General features: G+C 42.5%; 1 protein-coding gene across 1 annotated transcript in view; it reads right to left on the bottom strand.

The window, feature by feature from the left end:
• Positions 1–408: 408 nt before the first annotated feature.
• Positions 409–17,502, bottom strand: part of LOC112559579 — a 31,741-nt gene continuing 14,647 nt past the window's right edge. The window contains exons 3-7 of the mRNA XM_025230911.1: positions 11,286–12,997; positions 7,786–8,200; positions 7,357–7,546; positions 6,029–6,231; positions 409–3,118 (exon numbers count right to left, since the gene is read on the bottom strand). Of these exons, the coding sequence (XP_025086696.1) occupies positions 2,741–3,118; positions 6,029–6,231; positions 7,357–7,546; positions 7,786–8,200; positions 11,286–12,508 (2,409 nt within the window). The 5' untranslated portion in view covers positions 12,509–12,997 and the 3' untranslated portion in view covers positions 409–2,740. The remainder of the gene's footprint in view (positions 3,119–6,028; positions 6,232–7,356; positions 7,547–7,785; positions 8,201–11,285; positions 12,998–17,502) is intronic.

Raw genomic sequence — 17,502 nt, forward strand, 5'->3', positions numbered from 1 at the left:
TGAGGCTGACGGTTGACAGATAACCTGCTAAGAACTTTCAACCACACGTGAAAGAACTGCTGCAGAATGCTTGAATCAACACAAGGGGCAGAGGGTTCCATGTCACAAATGCCGCATCCTAGAATTCCATGGTTCCCAAACGCTTTTGGTGTCCCCATGATGCAGGGAGACAAAAGCTGCAAATAAACGGGTCCATCCTTCTGAAAAAGAACTTAAGAGATGTGTTTCTCGTGCATGAAAAGATCTTTTACAGGAGCTCACAAACAATACACTTCCATACAGAGAGCCAGTGGGGTGACTGAAGAACAGGTGTGAGATGCACTATAGTGTGCAGACCGACTGTTCTATTAACTACCGAATTAAGTGTTTCTGTATTCTGACAAATAACAAAGCCAAAAACGACAAAAAGAGAATTTTATTTTTATTTAAACTTTCAATTGATTTGAAAGAAGTGTAGACACTGACTATCGATACAAGTTTTAAACACTCAATCTAAAATAATTTTCTAGCTCTAGCATATTTCTCGCAAGATGATGACAGGTATCTTGGATAACGATTAGTAACGAAGAGGCTAAGAAAATTCCATTTAAAAAAAACATAGTTTAGAAGGTATGTTGAGTACCGTCACCTTCCATCATCAGTTACGTTGTCTCTCTCTCTCACACACACACACATGAAAGAAGAATTCTAAAAAATATGTGTGCATTGCCGCTAGCCCTTAATTGTGTGGCATCCCGATAGGTATCTTGCGCTACTAACACCAAAGACTTTGCTATCACTGGAACAAGCTCCTTCCAATCCACTAGGAGTGAAGTAAACTTCTCCATCCCGCCCACACCGCCCACACGCCCACCACACTCGCGAGGAGTGCGTCAGACTTCAAGTGACAGTAGCTCTTGACAATTAGTAGACAAGATTATTTATGAATCTGTCATCCTCTAAGGACCATTAAGATATTCACCCTACTTGTCGTATCCTACGCGTGACCTACGTAGGAAGTCAGTGACCGGAGATTAGGCCTTTAACATTGCCGTAGTCTAGACGACAGCGGTTGATAGTGAGAGGACATTGACCTGTGATCTTGAGAATGCTTGGTTGCTAGGGGCAGAGGGGCCAATGAAAATAAAGCTGGGGAAATGATTAGTCGGTGAGTAGACGGAGCTGCTATAGCAGTCGACTGCAAGAACGAGAAAAAGTGATTTCAAATAATGTTTTGTGACAAAACTAAACCTGTCTGCGCAGATGAACGGTGGAGGCGTTGCTGTCGCTAGGATAGATGACCTCCAGCTGTGATCCGTCCTGCAGACATAGCCCAGTCTTTATAAACATTTTGTTGACACTCTTATTCCCAGCCCCGTCTAATTTCTCCCAATCCTTTTCCCAGCCCCTGCTCCACATTCCTGCCAAGGCAATACTATGTCACAGTCCGTACACTATGTCACATATGCTGATAGAGCGTGTCTGTGGTTCGGGTGTCTCTGCATGACCTGCCGCCCTTCCCCTCACCCTTCTATCTCTTGTAGGGTGCCTGACGTCGATGTCAGTGGCGTGGAAAATAATGACATCAACCTCAGTGAAGTTAAAACTTTTGCCAACATTTGTTCTATTTTCATTTGAAGCCATCGGCTTATACATGCACATTTACAATATAATTGCTTTGAATTTAAAATTCACAAAACAATTAAAGTTTATAAACTTTGTAGAAAGTAATGCAAACGGTTAGAATAGAACAAACTTGGATTTACACAAAGCACTAAAGAACCATAATGCAAAAGGAATAAGTTAATTATACTCGACTCCCCATCAGTTCGCAGGACCAGCACATATTACAAGACATATTATAAGACAAGTTACATTAGTACACCTGCTCAAAGTGTCGACTGACCAGATGGTCAGATGAAATGAATCAGCAAGCAAACAGAAAGGCGTTACGGAATAAAAAAGAAAACTAGTGGCAAAAATACGTTTTTTTCTTATTTAAAAAAAAAAAATACAAATAAAATCCAGATCTAGTTTGGCAGTGAAGTCCTTGTACTATCGTAGTACATCAGAAGTCATACCTTAACATAAATTAACAGAATAACTTCCGTTTTGGGCGGGGGCGGGGTTTTACACCGAGCCTGCAACTAAGGCTATATCACGGGAAGGTAGCCAGCCCTGTAAACAGATGCCACATGCAGAGAAAGAACAACGTGTCCAAGACGAGAGCTGAACCCAGGACACCCAACCATCACTGTATTTTTACCCCGTGCCGACAACAAAGGTAACAGCACGGCGAAGGCGAGAAATGACTGGAACAAATAGCAGATTGACTGATAAAGATAAAGAAAGATAAACAGAAAAAAAGATAAAGACATACAGCTATACAAATCATAAATGGGAAATAATAGGAAGCACACACACATCCCCGTTTTTAATTTATTTGGAAGAGCCTTGAGAGTGCTGCCATTAATGTCTGTGATGTCTGACATCAGAAGAAGCTGCATGATCGACAACAAAGTCAAGAAATGTCAGTAAAAGGGACTTAAGACTTTTATATCTTATGTTGCCCTTCGCCATGCTGGAGTGGTTTTGTTCAACAAAGACATGCTGGGGTATTAATCCCCACCCCCGGATCGCAAGTCAGATTTAGCATGCATGGTTGCTACACCCAACTGCCATTAGCAAGGGACATAAAACTCCCTAAAAATCCCTCATCATTAGATACGGATCGAGCCCCGAAGCAGCCAGAGCACGTGACCTACGCAGTCACGAGGAAAGCCTTGTTAAGCATGTCGCGCATGCGCGGACTAGCTTGTGCCAGCGCCATCTTCCACAGCTGCAGCATGTCGCCCTCGTTGCGGACGTTGACGGCCAGCAGGCTGCAGACAGTCTTCTGGTAGCACTCCAGGCCGGTCTGGAACTTCAAGCTCATGTTACTCTTGATGTCCACGTACTCCACGCGGCCCACCCGCTGCGGCAGCAGGCCGTACAGGTACACGTCGTCCACCCAGAAGAAGGGTGTGGCGCGTGAAGCCTGGAACATGGCGCGCACGATGTCCGGAGTGATGAGCACCGTGTAGCCATTACAGTAGTCGACAGGGTAGTGGTTATATCCCCTGAACTCGTAGTCCTCAACCTGATAGAGAAGAAGAAGACAAAGATAAAGACGGCATTTTAGTATTATTATTAGTAGTAGTACTAGCAGTAGGAGTTCTTTGCCAGTTACTGTTTACTCTAGCATTTGTTTACAGGACTGGTTGCTTTGCCGTGATATAGCCTTATATTCTGGCTCGGCGTAAAACACCAGTCCCCACCCACACCCCACTACACAGTTTACTCAATGTCAAAACTTGGTATAAGAGGCTCCATTTTTAAACATGCTTAAAGACCAACCTGAATGGTTTGCATTTTTTTCAGATATCAGTAGATATAGGCGATATACAACTAACCTGTAAATTTCAGCTCCCAAAACCCATCCGTTAATTAATTATTCACTACGGCTTGCATCTGCGATCTACGAGAGCTGATAACAGTGTACTACGTCATGAAAACATTGTACTACGTCATGCTAACAGTTTACTACGTCACGCCAACCCACCATTCACAAGGTTGCCAGTAGTGAGCACCAAACACAGATAGAATAAAAGACATCTCTGATTTTTCGGACGTTGAAAGTCCACAGTATTCAGAACTACGAGTTTTTCAGAACTGCTAATTTAGTACGAAAAGTTCAAAGGTCATTATCGCCTACATCTACCGATATCTGCAAAACACGCGAACCATTCAAGTGGTCTTTCAGTCGAAGATCGACTGTGAGGTGATTTCTTTGTTAACTTGAAGATTTGCATGTCCTGTGCTCTCCACTTTGTGGTGAATTATCTGTGAATGGGTTTTTTTCTTCAGTTTTCAATATTACAAAGATATTTCATTTTCTTCGGTTGACAGGTTTTCAGCAGAGGTAACGCTGGTAGAAATGAATGATATCACAAGTTTTACTTTTTTTGTAAGTAATGGATTAGTTTTAGTTCTTAAAATACTCATTACTAATTTGGTTAAATAGTTTATAAAAACGAAATGTAATTAAGGAAGAAGCTCTTACAGACGACACAGAAAAATTATTAAAGCCTTAAATTTATCAAATTTTACAGGAGAGGAATTGTAAGAAGACTGAAAGAAAGTAAAAAGAGGCAAAAATAAAAGCTGATTACCCCTACCCTCACCTCAAAAAAAAACTGGGTGCAGAAGAGCAGAAAAAGCTAACATTGGCTTTAATAAATAATTTACGATTTATCAAACGTTGATCTCTCTCTCTCTCTTAAGAAACTAAGAGTTCATCTGACTGATGTACTCATGTCACTACTTTTGCTGCCCTTGTAACGCCCATCACATGTCTTGCATGACGTGTGCTTTTCCAACATTACCACAGTTCTACTTCACTGCGTTAAAAAGCATATCATGAGAGTACACGACAGCCTGGGGCGGGTAATTTGCAGGTGCACGCCTTAGCCCATTAGTCAACAGGATTCTCTTTGATGCCCGCTGAGAATACATTCAACAGCGTGAAAGTCCCAACAGCTTAAGAGTTAAAAAACAAACAAACAACCTAGAAGACAGGAAAAGAGAGGAAGTGCAGGTGTCCTAAGAATGTTTTTATGCATTCATAACCTACAGCTACTGCTTTTTAGCTCAGTAGTGTTCTATTCTCTGACTTTTCGGTTCGCCATGTTAGCACATTTTGTTTATTAGGGAGAAAGGTGCGAGCTAATAGGAGTTTTTTTTTTTTTATTAGGGTAGAAAAACGGGATTAAAAAAAGTACAAAATTAGTCAACGATAATGAGCTACCTTCACAAACATCGGCAACCTAGCAGTCACTTGGATTTAAGCAGCTGAAATATTATGTTCATCTTTTGTATTATGTATTTTTTAAGATCTTGAAGAATGTGTAGGTTTGTAGGAGGTTTTACCCTCGTTTGACTCTTGTGAAATGCATATGGCTGTGCACTCGGTTCTCGTATCTCCTTCACAGACACTTGCTATTGTGTTCCAGGCGATTGTATATTTTATTGTGTAAGGCCGAAAGCTGAGCCTCCTTTTGTGCTGTAGAGAGACACGACGGCTGCAGTTGAACCTCATGGAGAGGTCAGCAAGTCCCAGCGAAGAAAGTCTCGAGCGGTGAGAACCTAATGTCAGAGTCTGTGAAGGTGAACAAAGAAGTGCGTGAGTTTCGCGTTCCTAGCCTTTGAAAATCTGCTGCCAACCGGAATAAATAATAATTTTTTTTAAAAAAAGTCTTCCGTTTTCCTGTTCGTGTGACATCGCAAGCTGGTGCAGAAAAGCGGAGGTCGGATTGCAAAAGTTGAGATCGCCGTGGAGAACATATTTTTTTTCTTTACTTGATGATAAAAGCTTAGAGGAAGGTATAGGCCAGGAAATGAGTTCCAAGAACACCTTCGCAAAACGCTTCCACCATGTCCACACACGTATAAAAAGATAGGTGGGCAGAGAATCAGCTTTCGGTATTGGTGTTCTTAAAATATTCCATGACTAGTTCTACGGCTTCTGCACTTCAAGGCGGGGCTTGTCTGGCAAAACAGGATTCCTGGCTGCACCTGGCATTGATACCTGCCGTAAGCATGTCGACTGTCACACCTGGCTGCACTTCCCTTAGACTAGAGAGTGCTGTAAACTGAGGTTGTCTTCCGGCTGACTGGTTTGGATAATTACACTTAGTCCTGCTAAACATCTTCACCTTTATATTCTGCTTTTTTTTTTTAAATCCTAATTACCTTATATAGCAATGTCTTGCAGACGGTTAGCTAGCCACAGGTTTCCTTTTTTAAAGTCATCAGCTTCCAATTTTAAATTACATTTAAATGAATCAATGAAAATCTATTTTTGGGGGGAGAGATGACACGATCTTCAAGGAATTGACAACAGTTGAAATTCATCGTTAAAAAGCAGTGTATATATATATAAGCAAATTAATTAAAACAAAAATAACAAACAAGTAAACAAAGCCAAAATGAAAACACCAAAGAATAGTACCCTCCACTTCGAATTCTGTCCGCGTAAAATGGACGACGTGCTTTTGAGACGAACGTGGCAGACAATGCGGCGAGAAGCTTGGCTGTGCTCCTTGTAGAAGACCTCGTGGAGAACGAAAGGGTTGACAAACATGTCGTCATCCACCTTTACGATGAGCTTGGCGTGCGGGCAATACTCTTGGATCCACCGGTACGCCAGCACGCCTGTGAACAGTGAACAGTACCTTGAATACATCGTGATGATGATGAGGAGGAGCAGGAGCAGGGAAAGCATGAACGAAGAATAATTAAAAGTGAGATAGTTTGGGAAAAGCGGGTCGGATCATAAAAGATCTTTGCGAAAAGGGGGGGAGGGGTTTGAGGCCAGCTTTGAAAGTTTCGTAAATTGAATGTTAAAAGGATATGGGTAGACAAAATTAAACGATTTAGGTCTTAGAAACAAAAAGAGCGTCTTCCCAATGTCTCTCGTCCAGTTCCTGGTTCAGAAAGTCTACAGTGGCAAACCGAAGAGAGCCACTGAGATAAACAGTTCCTGAGAGACAGTTTGCGATACTTTTCATAGGAAATAATCGAGTTCCGCAGCGGCGACCCTGACATACTGCTCTTGTGGGACTCAAGAAAAGTACTTAACTCCCCCACACATACACACTCCCCACACCAACCAACTTACACAGGAACCTCACTTTCCATAGAAACTGGTGATAGAGAGAGAGAATGATGTCCCCTCGCCTAACTGACCACGGATGTGTATAGGTGGGTTGCTGTCTGCCGAGATCAGCGCTTAGCCTCTTGCGAAGTTCTCCGCTGTTAGTCTCGGCGAGCCTAAACAATGAATGTGACTAAACCGGAAGCTTTGTACACATCAGCCTCGTTTTAGCAGTTAACTGGAAAAAAAATCGTTGGCAAGCAGTCCAGTAATACAAGTTCGGTGGTCGGATTTCTGTTTTATCTGACGTCTTCCTCGTGTGAGTCTTGTGATTGTGTATGTTGTTGACGGGCCATTGTGCGTGTGGAATGCGATGCCTTTTCCGTTTCGGTGGCTAAAGTTCTTTTCTGCGTGCAGATCTGCGCAGTTCAAGTCAGCTTGACCTTTGTTGATCAGTGAACTTTTGTGTAGGGGGCTCATTTGTCGTTCCCGTGGGATTGGTGCCGTCTGTTGGAGGTGCTATTTGGAACTATTTGTGTGCTGGTGGTGGTGCTGGTGCCGAGCCAACGAGAGCTTTAGTAAGCAAAATGGTGGCATTTGTAGAGTCCTTTTAAAAAAAATTGAAATAACGTACGTTTGTGTGTAATGGTTGTGGTATGTGTTTCTTGAAATGCTAGACAAACCTTTATGAGTGAGATTGTGGTATGTGTCTTTGAAGCGCCCTTGCACAATGTCGCCGTAGACCGCCTGCTCGTTCTCCACCATGACCTGGGTGGTGACGTCAGTCGGTAGGCCCAACATGAAGGCGATACGAAGAGTGCGATTGGTCAGCAGATTCTTGTTGGCCCACGTCTCTCGTAACAGGTTTCGGCGCTACAACGTATTACGTCTTCGTTACGTCTTTTACATGAACCCACTCACAACGGTACAGGTAGATAGACTTTACATAAGTGCAAAACAGTCATGCTTTTAATTGCAATTTTTGCTTTGTGATCATCTGAATATTATTGGTCTACTCTTCTCTAATCCAGAAAGAAAAACTATTCTCTCGTCATGAGTTCAAAGCAGTAATTAGAGTTTTGTTCTTGTGTAGCCCTCTAATGATACAGTACCTGAAAGTTGGTAACCGCCGTGTGTACCACCACCAGCACGTGTAACGGGTCCACCCCCTGACACACGTCCGGGCTGCTAATGACGTAAGGAGAGTCGGTGGTGAGCGGGTAGAAGGTTTTGTACTCCCCCGCACTCAACTCCCGTTGCAGACGTGCGTTTCTCTTGACCATCTCCTGGCGCTCGTACAACCGCTGCACGACCTCCATGGCTGCCGGGATGTTAATGATGAGGTCAAGACTGCCATCTTGGTTACGAACGACACTCTTGTACACCCCTGGAAGCTCAACGTCACCAAGATCCACCCTCAGCTTGTTCGAGTCGAAGAAGAAAGTCATCCAGTACAGTAATGGCGGAGCAAGGAGAAGACAAACTATGATACACAAGTGAAGGCCGTATTTGGTGCAGGAACAGGAACTCATTTCTCACTGGGATTTGTTGGTCTTTACCTGAGGCAGACTTTCTCTTCTTTTGATTGAGAAGACACAAGTAAAACCTTCTCGCTCCTCTCGTCCCCTCGATTCGCGAGATCTCGCTGACTTCTCGCAGAAACTTCGCTCTCACACTTTGATGATCTCGCTTTCTCTAAAGCCAGATCTCATCCGGTTCTTCTTTAGTTGCCACTCTCGCAATTTTGATGATCTGCTCCTAATTAGAGCGAGTGGTCAGGAAAGCCATAGTTGCCCTGAGACCAAAAAATAAAAATACACATAACACCAGTTATTGTGTGCAGCGATGTTGTCTTTAACGTATTGATGTAAAATATTGAAAAATAAATTAGCATATAGAAAAAATTGACTACATTTCATTGCACAGTTAGGCGGAAGAAAAGAGGTTCGTTACTGTTTGTCATTGTTTTACACTGAACAAACAGCTGACGATACATAATGTTCTGTAACTAGATGCTACATCAAGTTTGGAGTGATCATAATACAGTTGAGTTCAGAGCTCTCAACCTTTACTGTCTCGGTGACAAGGACTTTACCGCTACGTCACCTGGCTGTTTTATTTTTGTTTTTTTCTTTTGTTTTGTTCACACCTTTTGTTTTACCTGGCTATCTTTTCGCGAATCTTACCCAGACACCGTAAAAAGAACAAACATTTCGCAATAAAGATAAGGATCACCTTTCATTTTAAGCTGTTCTGGGACGCGATAGTCTTGCTTTGCTGAACGCAAAAGCTGTAAGAAACGAACGGGAAAAAACCATTGTAAACTGTCCGCAAGGCAATGCTTGAATATACATACAACATACAACATACAAGACACCAGTTGGAACCTCACAAAAAAAAACTGTCAGTTTGGATCTTGAATCTGTTTTTATTAAAAGACTAAAAATATATTATTGATGCTTGTCCCTCTCTCTCTCACACACACTCACACATATATAAAAAATTAGTTCGTTACAGAAGGGTAGACAATACCATATGAAACATATATCACTGATGCAACTCGATACCGAGATCCATTTGTAGCTGCAATGTTATGTTTGTCGACATAGACAAGTGTGTGAGATTACATATATTTGTACAGACAGAAGCCATGGCAAGGAAGTGTAATTACAGCTTTACTGATGTACACATTCTGTACAGCAGTATTCGTACTGTATACATTCTGAGCAACGTTCTTAATTCTGGTGTTCAATTCACTTAAAGAAATTTCTTGAAAAAATTCGTATTCACCGCCGAAAACAGACTTCAAACTGCACCGTTCTTTCTTAAACTGTTTTATTACTAATTTGTAAGAACCCACAAACAGACAAATTTTGTGTAAGAACCTTAAGGGAAGTATAGCTACTAATGTTGCCCTCTACATAACAGAATACCTGAAAATGAGAACACCATGACAGTGTACATATAACAGCTCAGTACTGAATGTCATCATATTGTTTACTATTAAGTTAAAACCTCAAACGTTATTGAAATGTTGATCGTGTACAGCCACCCATTACTGACATTCGTGAAACCAGCAGTATGTGATGTTGACATGGGCCAGATGGCCTCCCCAAAACAGATTTATTATTATTATTATTTCTACTAATACTACTACATGGTAAACAACGCGTGCTCACTAAACCCACTTTGGACCATTAAGCGATATAGTCACGTGGGAAGCTAATCCTGCCACAGTTTTACGGAAACCAAAAAAACTACTTCTCGTCCATCTCTGGTAAGAGACGATATATATTCGTGCGTACGTGTGTGCGTGTGTGCGTTTTAATTGGTTGCCAAGCGGAGGCATTGCAAGATACAGCACGTGTCATTCCCAGCTGCGTTATTGAATGTACCTAGACTTAACAACAGAAACAAAATAAGACTGACAAACAGGCAGACAGACAATTGAGAGTGGAAAACTTTATGCGAAATTGTTTTTCTTGCCTTTGGGAAACACGTGCATCTCGAGGACAAAAATGCAGTTTCTATAGGGAGGCATTGACATATCAGATCAATCTTTATTATCTGTGAAAGGCGCAAGTCCTTTTGCAAGAAATTTGCCTTCGGTTCCCACAAAGGACACTCAAAAAAAGATGAGATGTTGCTTAATGATTATGTTATCTAAAAACACACACATGCACACACACACACACACTGACACACGCACAAATAATGTTAAGAATACAAAATAGTCCTTAAGTGTTTACTATTTAAGATAGTGATGGCTGCCAGCATACAGAGCCTCTGGTCTGGGTTGCACTTGGTACCTCCTGTCACAAGATGGTATTTCAATGCTGGGCGGGAGAAGGTTTTGAGCATCTGAGTGGCCTTCCTTGTGACAGCATAAACATAAAGATCGGCTGCTGATAGCTGTTTAAAGTCCATTATATTGTTACCCTTGTTTACGAATCTTGCCAGCCTTCTCAATGACGAGCAGGTGGCCGTTAAAGGTACAAACGCAACAGTGGGCCCAAACACTGTCCCCAGAACTCCAGACCCGACACTGTGGAGTTTCATCCAAAAATCCTTCATTTATGTTTGTACCAAAGCATTTCAAAGCTGGCAGCCCCTTGCACCTGTCAGTTGATTGTCAGGGGAGTAGGAAAGTTAGTTCCATATCCTCCACGTCCCATGCCAACAAAAAAAAATCTCATATTTTCCCAACATTCGTCTCCAAAAAGCTAAAACCAATCCTTTAGCTCCCCTATGTCAATTAGTTATTGTGACAGGGATTGTTCATCCTTGAGGCAGGTCACTTGCGACATGTCATTTGCATGTTTTGCATGTCACAGATCAGCCGGACCATGAAATGCCTGTCGGTGATACCCTGAAACCCTTAATTTAGTGATAGTGAAATTACTTTAGAGGTAGTAAATGTTACGTAGTAGTGGTAATAAAAGTCCACAGTAAGCGGGACTGTAACGAACGAACTGTATGCACGAGATTTATCAGAGGCAGTTTCATATTTCATATAGTCTTTTTTTTATCTTGTAAACGATCTTTGCAGAGAATGGAGCGTGATAGTTCATGGGTCAAAGAACACATGTTGGTACCCCTGATTTCGTCCTGTCACAGAGTGACGTGCCCCATCTGCCGACGAAATCTCGTCACCCTCGCCCGCTGCTGAGCCCAGATGCTAAGTCTTGCCAGAGTGGCCCTCCACAGTTTGTTCATGTCGTTCTCGTTCCTTACCGGTCCTGCCACAAAGGTCAAAGGTCGTTTCAGATCGGAATACTGCTGAAGCAGATTATTGGCATTCTGAGTGAGATTTTGTTGAAGATCTTGCCAGGAGAAGATGTCGCTACCTTCCTTTTCCGGTAAGATACCGTACACGAACGCATCTTCCACGTAGACGTAGGTAGCGTTGAAAGAAGCCTCGTACAGCGCTGGGACGATGTCCGGGGTCAGCAGCACAAAGTAGCCTAAGCAGTATGTTGGCCAGTGCAAGCGGTCCTTTAGCAAGTCCGGCTCCACGTACCACTTGCGCTTAGGGTTCCTCTCGATGGCGGAAGTGTTGGCGGGGATGGTGTGGCACAAGAAGGTGCGCATGGCGTTGGACTCGAATCCCGCAAGCACCTGCTCAATCACTGCGAAGATGTTGATGAAGACGTTGTCGTCGGCCTTCAGCACGAAGCGGGTCTGTGGGCAATGGCGGTTTACCCACTCCAGTCCCATTACGGCCTTGATGGTCGTGTTGGTGGTGGAATCCTTAAAGCGCCCCTGCACGATGTCGCCGTGGGCCGCCTGCTCGCTGTTGATGCGTAGCTGGTGCATCTCGTTCTTGTCCGTGCTGCCCAGCAGGAACACGCGCTGGATGTTCACCCCGTGAAGCACGTTGGTGGCGGCCCACGTCTCGCGCACAGCACGCCGTAGATTGAAGTTGGACGGCAAACTCTGGATTAGGATCAGAAGATCCACACTGTCGTTTCCACACGCATCTGGATTCTCGATGGCGTAATTGATGCCGAACGGGTGGCTCTGGTTGGTCACAAAAGGTTGCAGCTGTTGAAAGGAGGCACTGAGCCATGGAGGATCTGTTGTCAGGTCTGGGTTATCAGTGCTCGTAACCTCATTCCAGGTCGTCCGCTCCACTTGGGAACCTCTCTCCTCGGTCTGTTCCCATCTGTCGTCTTCTCTCTTGTATTCTTGTCGCCGGTCTCTGAGGTACTCCCTGAAGTGAAAGTTCGTTTCTTGAAGATACACGCCGGACAAGGCAAGCAGAAACATGGCGGACACCACGATGAAGACGAAGAAAGTACACTCCAGCTTTCGGCACGACTTGCAAGTCATCATGACAAACACCGTGCAAAGAGATGGAAAAAAGTTTTGTTTTTTTTTTTAATCCACGGTTCCTTCCTTCAGAGTTTTCACACGTTTCCGCTGTATAAGGGATCTGTTCGCTGAAACTGTTGACTTGTCGAAAAAGTCTGGATCATTCGACGAGACATACACTGCTCCCAAAAATGCTGAGAGAAAACAAGTTCTCAAACTTTCCTTCTGTTGATTTTCCCCGTGGGAGGGTGGGGGGAGGAATTACAAATTAATTTTCATATGATTCTGCAGAACGTGAAAGAGAAATGTTCCCGTGAATTGTTCTGTCGCAGAATTCCTTTGACTTTACATTGACAAGTTGGCACACGATGAGATGTTGTACTATATCAATGATACCGACGTCCACAGGACGCCTTATTTTTGGAGATAAAGGAGACGACCTTTAACCTTCTCTGGACACACGATCCTCTTGCAGTCCTCGGCCAGCTCCATTTGCACGTGAGCCTCGTTCTGAAGCACACAGAAAGTCACCAAACCTGACTTGAGTCTTGTGATACATTCTACAGAAACTGATTGCTAAAGCAGAATACCCGCTTCCCACCCTCATGTGTAGCTCGTAAATGTCCATTCTACCCGGGGATTGGCAGAGCATGAAAGAGATGTTATGCGTGACTGTCATGTTTATAATTCATTTTAAGAAAGACGTGTGTGTGTGTGTTTGTGCACGTGTGTATAATGATAAATGAAGATTTATACAGCGCATATTCACACTCCTGCGGATCAAGTTCTTAGCGCTTACAACAGGAATAAGACAGGGACGGAAGAATAAACAACAATACTGATGACGAATAAAAGACAAGTATAGAAAACACAGAGAAGCACCGAGTAACAAGAACTGAGAAATCGTGTTTCTGTAGAGGTAACAAGTAAAAAAAGAAGCAAAAGCGGAAAAGGGGGAGTGTGAAAAGGACTAGCTTTGTGTGGACAGGAGTAATGTTGAAGGAAGAGGCTGTGTTTTAAGTGCAGATTTGAAGGAGAGAGCAGAGAGTGGTCCATGGTGTCGAATGCTTTTTGAGAAACTGTGTCACATCGCCTATCGTCGGATCGAGCTTTCAATCGCCTTTCACACAAAGGCGAGGTCAAGGAGGATAGAAGGTTCCCACGCTATGATTTCCGCTCTTTTCTACACAAGAGAAAGGGTCGAAAATTTCCTAAACTGGACGTATGCGTAAACATATTTTGCATATACCCAATCAGAGTTCACTAACGCCAACCTTGACGGGATCCTGTTTCACACGAATAAGCTTCGGAAGTTTTCGAGTGTCCCACAATGCAACTGTCATGGATTCCGAATGTAAGCAAATGTCAACAGTTAAAATGCTCATTGTGCCTGTCAGACGCTCATTTCTTCTCAAAATACCACGTGCAAAAGAATAAAAGCCACGACCCCATTCTTAGACCGTTGTAGCAGCTAAACACGGATCTTAGTGAAACTAATTCTTCTGTCGAAATCCCCCACATCTGAGAGGGAGCGAGTTTTGCTTTCGAATTTTTAAGACGATCTTCAATAAAGACCATTTTCTTGAGGCCCTACCAAGCTGTAGGAATGTTGATTGTGCCAAACAGGGACTCCACTACATCTTTCTGTTCTGCATCGTAACCAGACAAATTGCATTGTTGACTTCTATGTTTACCAGTTTTTGTCATGGCCAAACCCATGCTTCTTTTTATCCAGCACATCTATATTGATAGAATATAATCTTAGACTGAGAAATGAAGTGCGTTGTTTACAGTGTTTATGTTCAAAGTTGAATTAATTTACTTAATAAATTATTGACACGTAATTTACAGTAAAGTTACCCTGTGGGAAACAGTAGTATTCCTGTTTGGATACTAGGATGTTTAACGTAAGGTGAAGCATAATTAGTGTAATTTTGTTATTAACCCTGAGAGGGGTTTGTGCAGTTTCATTTTGTGTTTCTTATTTGTATTCTTCGCCCTGTCAGTGTTCATCGCCCGCCTGGCAATCCCACACTTGGTTATTGGTATATGTTACTGAACATTGGGGTTGGTAGACAAGTGGCAAATGTGGACAATTAGGAAGTAATTTATATTGTTTCGTGTGAAGTCCTTGGTCTCGAAAGCAGTAATACAGTACGACCTAGACAGTCCTAGGCAATATTTGTAACTGGGTGAAAGATTTCGCAATTGTCATGAGTGTGATGAGGATGTTACAGCTAAACTTATTCTTTCTATAGCGTTCTGTGGCGACGAGAGTATTTCTATCCTGAGGATTTTTAATGTTTGTATGTATATATGTAAGAGAGAGAGACCACTGTCAAAGAGCGTCATCAAGAGAGATCGCTGAAGATGTAGCGTGAAGCCATTTTAACCGCTACCACGACCTCCGGTATCGACTATCAGTCTTCAAGCGATGATACCTAGTGATTTTTAATTGTTCTCTTTTCCGAAAAACGAAGAGGTGTGAGCATAAAATTGGGTAATGAGCCACCTAGTGTCAGCACCCTCCGCGTCCGATGTCAGTGTATTTTCTAAGCACTCAGATATCAAAAATATGCTGGAGACCAAAAAAAAAAAACAAAAAACACCAATATAACGCATTATAACAATGAAACGGATCTCCGCAGCGCTGAAGACCCTACAAAGACCAGAGCACGAGGAATCAGGTAGCAAACTGGGTCATTGTCGCCAAAAACAACCAAAAAGCTTTGTGAGAGCAAGCATAAAAACCAGGCGTCAAATTACGAAGAGGCACAATGGCCAAGTCTGGTACAATGTCCATGGGGAAAAGACATGATATAAATCAGTGACATAATCTTCTTCCTCGTGTTGATATCCGAAAATAATGAAAACACCACGTCAGTGAGGTATTGTGCTTTTTATGCATAGTCCTGTCTTTGGCCAAGGTCCCGTTTCACATATTTGACTCCAAGTCAAGGGCGCTGTAAATCCCGTGTGTGTGTATGTCGAAATTGTTTTGCACATCCATGTTTGGCACCAAGAACAGAAGTCATCTCGCCCAGCCTGTAAGAGGAATTATTTTTCCCATCTTGAATGTGGACAGGATGGTATAAACCAATCAAAATACCAAAAATGTGTTATGTTATGTACGGTCCACTGCCGCAAACAACAACAATGTATTCCACCACGCGCAGCTTCGCCAATAAGCGAGTAAACAAGGTTTAATGAATTCGTGCTGTTTATATATATGTAATATTTCTGTGAGCAAAAGCCTAACTATAGATCTGGCTCACACTCTAACCCTAACCAATCCCAAACTCCAATCCGAATCATAAACCTAAAACTTATTATCTCAACGCTAACCATGTAACGGCGAAACAGCTAAAAAGAAAGAGCACGCAAAAAAACAAAAATCGTGTAAAAAAACCAAAGCGGGGGAAAAAAATAAAACCCATATTATAAAAAACACGCCTACAATACACACTTTCTCTTAAGAATCGAACCGAAGCGTTTTAATAATCCACGATGTTTTTGGAAATCAGGGGCTATACAAGATCTTACTTACTCTTCTTTTAAGGAAAAGATGGAAACCGAAAGAGAAAATATCTTGTAGAACAACTAAATAAAGTTGAAAAAAGCTTCTTGCAAATACAGTTTAAGATAATAATGCATGTAAAATTTATAAATCCCATACACACTCCTAAGGACTAGGCTCTTAGCGCTTAAGAACAAGAACGAAACATGGACAGCACGAAGGGACAAGAAAACAAACAAATAACATATGAACTATAAAAGAACAAACACCAGTACTAACGAAGAATAAAATCAAATACAGAAAACACAAAGAGGAACCAAATAACAAGAACAAGAGATGAGTAACATGATATTGCAAAAGGAAGAGTGTTAAAAAGGACTAGCATTATGGGGAAGGTTGTTGGGAGTAATGTTTACAGTAGAGGAGTGTTTTCAGTGCACGTGTAAAGGATTCAATAGTGGGTAGGTGGCGGGTATGGAAAGGGGGAGTTCCATTGTGTCGCAGCACAATAAAAATTTTGTGGCCATATGTTGTTGTTCTGGTGACAAGAACAGTTAGGAAATACTCGTCAGAAGAAGAGCGTAGTTGTATGGCCGGCACGTAAGGGAAGAGCAGTTCAGAGCAGGGATGCACAGCCTACGGCCCGCGGGCCATATCCGGCCCGCGACGCGGTGCCATCCGGCCAGCGAAACTTCTGCCCACAGTGCAGGAAATCGGCATGTTAGTAATAAAAGAAGACCTTAAAAAAACGAAAAAAAGGAAGAAGAAGTATTTATCCCCACGTAGGGGCGTCTCTCAATCTTTTTTTCGATGGACGAACATTTCGATTCAGTGCTCTGACTTGATGTCTCTACGATGAGGCCGGACATTCAGAAGTTGGTTTCGGGAAAACAACTTCAAATATCCCACTAATTACTACATAATTAATGGTAAGTACAACTTGTTTCTAATAAAAAATGGTATCTGCTCTATTTTTTTTCCTTTTTGTATTTTTGCGGCGAAGTGGCCCGCGACACGGCTGTCCGAAATGGATATGGCCCGCAGGCCGAAAAAGGTTGGGCATCACTGGTTCAGAGAAATAGTCAGGGCAGGTCAAAGAAATTAAAACACAGCACGGACAATTTGTAATGGATGCGAGAACGGATGGAAAGCAAGCGCAGAAAACGAAGGAGAGGGATGGCGTGATCAAGTCATGTCTGCGGTGACAATGAATCCCGGATTCCTGACAGGATGCAAAGGTGATGTTGGTTTCTCCCACCTTGATGTGATTTCGTGGACAAACGAGTGAAGACGGATTTCTACTTCTCGAACACAGGAGAGCTTCCGTATTAAATGAAGTATATAATATTTTTTAGATCATTATAGTGTATGACAAATGTGAAAAAAATAAATATTGAATGAGTACTAAAGACAGAATATATAATAAGTAGAGGGGGTAAGTGTGCGTGTGTCTTATTACATTCAAGACGATAAACATTTTTCTACTAAAGATTCGTAG

This window comes from Pomacea canaliculata, linkage group LG3 (assembly GCF_003073045.1).
Source record: "Pomacea canaliculata isolate SZHN2017 linkage group LG3, ASM307304v1, whole genome shotgun sequence".
Lineage (NCBI taxonomy): Eukaryota > Metazoa > Mollusca > Gastropoda > Architaenioglossa > Ampullariidae > Pomacea > Pomacea canaliculata.